General features: G+C 60.7%; 1 protein-coding gene across 1 annotated transcript; it reads right to left on the bottom strand.

Moving 5' to 3' along the window:
- Positions 1–246: 246 nt before the first annotated feature.
- On the bottom strand, positions 247–906 carry LOC104274863 (hemoglobin subunit alpha-A; the record flags this gene model as incomplete). Its single annotated transcript, XM_009870617.1, has 3 exons — positions 247–475; positions 565–769; positions 884–906. Coding segments are annotated over 3 exons (357 nt in total), but the record flags the coding sequence as incomplete, so codon positions are not given.
- Between the last annotated feature and the right edge of the window lie 7 nt (positions 907–913).

Raw genomic sequence — 913 nt, 5'->3', positions numbered from 1 at the left:
CTTGGGTTCTTCCCCTCCACCAGTGCCTGGAAACGCTCCGCTTGCTCCCAGAACCCCAGGACTGGCAGAGCAAGGTTTGCCTTCTGGGCACCACTACCTGCATGCAGCCTCTTCTCAGAGACGGCAAACCCAAACCCCGTTTTCTCCACATGCCCACCTGACAAGGGGGACCCCCAGTTCAGACGCCTGTAGCCCCTCCCTCCTGCATCCTCCTCGCGAGCAGTAACCAGAACAGGACGCCAGGGCTGGAGCACAAATGAAGCAAGATTTTATTTTAAATCATTTAACTGCTCGCTGTCGGAGGGCTGGCAAGTTGGTCGGATCCAGCTCTAGCCATGGTGCCGTCTTAACGGTACTTGGCAGTCAGCACGGTGCCCACGGTGCACAGGAACTTGTCCAGGGAAGCGTGGACCTCCGGGGTCAGGACACCGGGGTGGTGGATGGCCACCACCACCAGGAAGCAGTGGCCCAGCAGCTGAAAGGCAAAAAGAGATGGTGAGCAAAGGGGTGGCCAAGGGAGTGCACGAGGGGAGCTGGGCTGGTCGTCCCTTCCCAGATGCTCACTTTGAAGTTGACGGGGTCCACGCGGAGCTTTTGAGCGTGGAGGTCGCTGAGCTTGGAGAGGGCACCCGCGATGTCATCGAGGTTGTTGGCAGCCTCGACCAGTGCAGCCGCCACCTTCTTGCCGTGCCCCTTGATCTGAGCGGAGCCGGGGGTTAAGTCGAAGTGGGAAAAGTAGGTCTTGGTGGTGGGGTGGGCAATGAACAACCTGGGGGACAGAGCGGGTCAGGGACAGGTGAGGCAGGGGCAGCATCAGGCAGGACAGGGACAGCTGGGGATGGGGATAGGGGCAGAGGGGAGAGAGCAAGGAATGGCCACGTACCTGTCCAGGGCCTCACCGCCTAACGCCTCG

Source organism: Apaloderma vittatum, unplaced genomic scaffold (genome assembly GCF_000703405.1).
Source record: "Apaloderma vittatum isolate BGI_N311 unplaced genomic scaffold, ASM70340v1 scaffold33815, whole genome shotgun sequence".
Classification (NCBI taxonomy): domain Eukaryota; kingdom Metazoa; phylum Chordata; class Aves; order Trogoniformes; family Trogonidae; genus Apaloderma; species Apaloderma vittatum.
The sequence above is the reverse complement of the archived record's forward strand: the minus strand, read 5'-3'. Positions and strand labels throughout refer to the sequence as shown.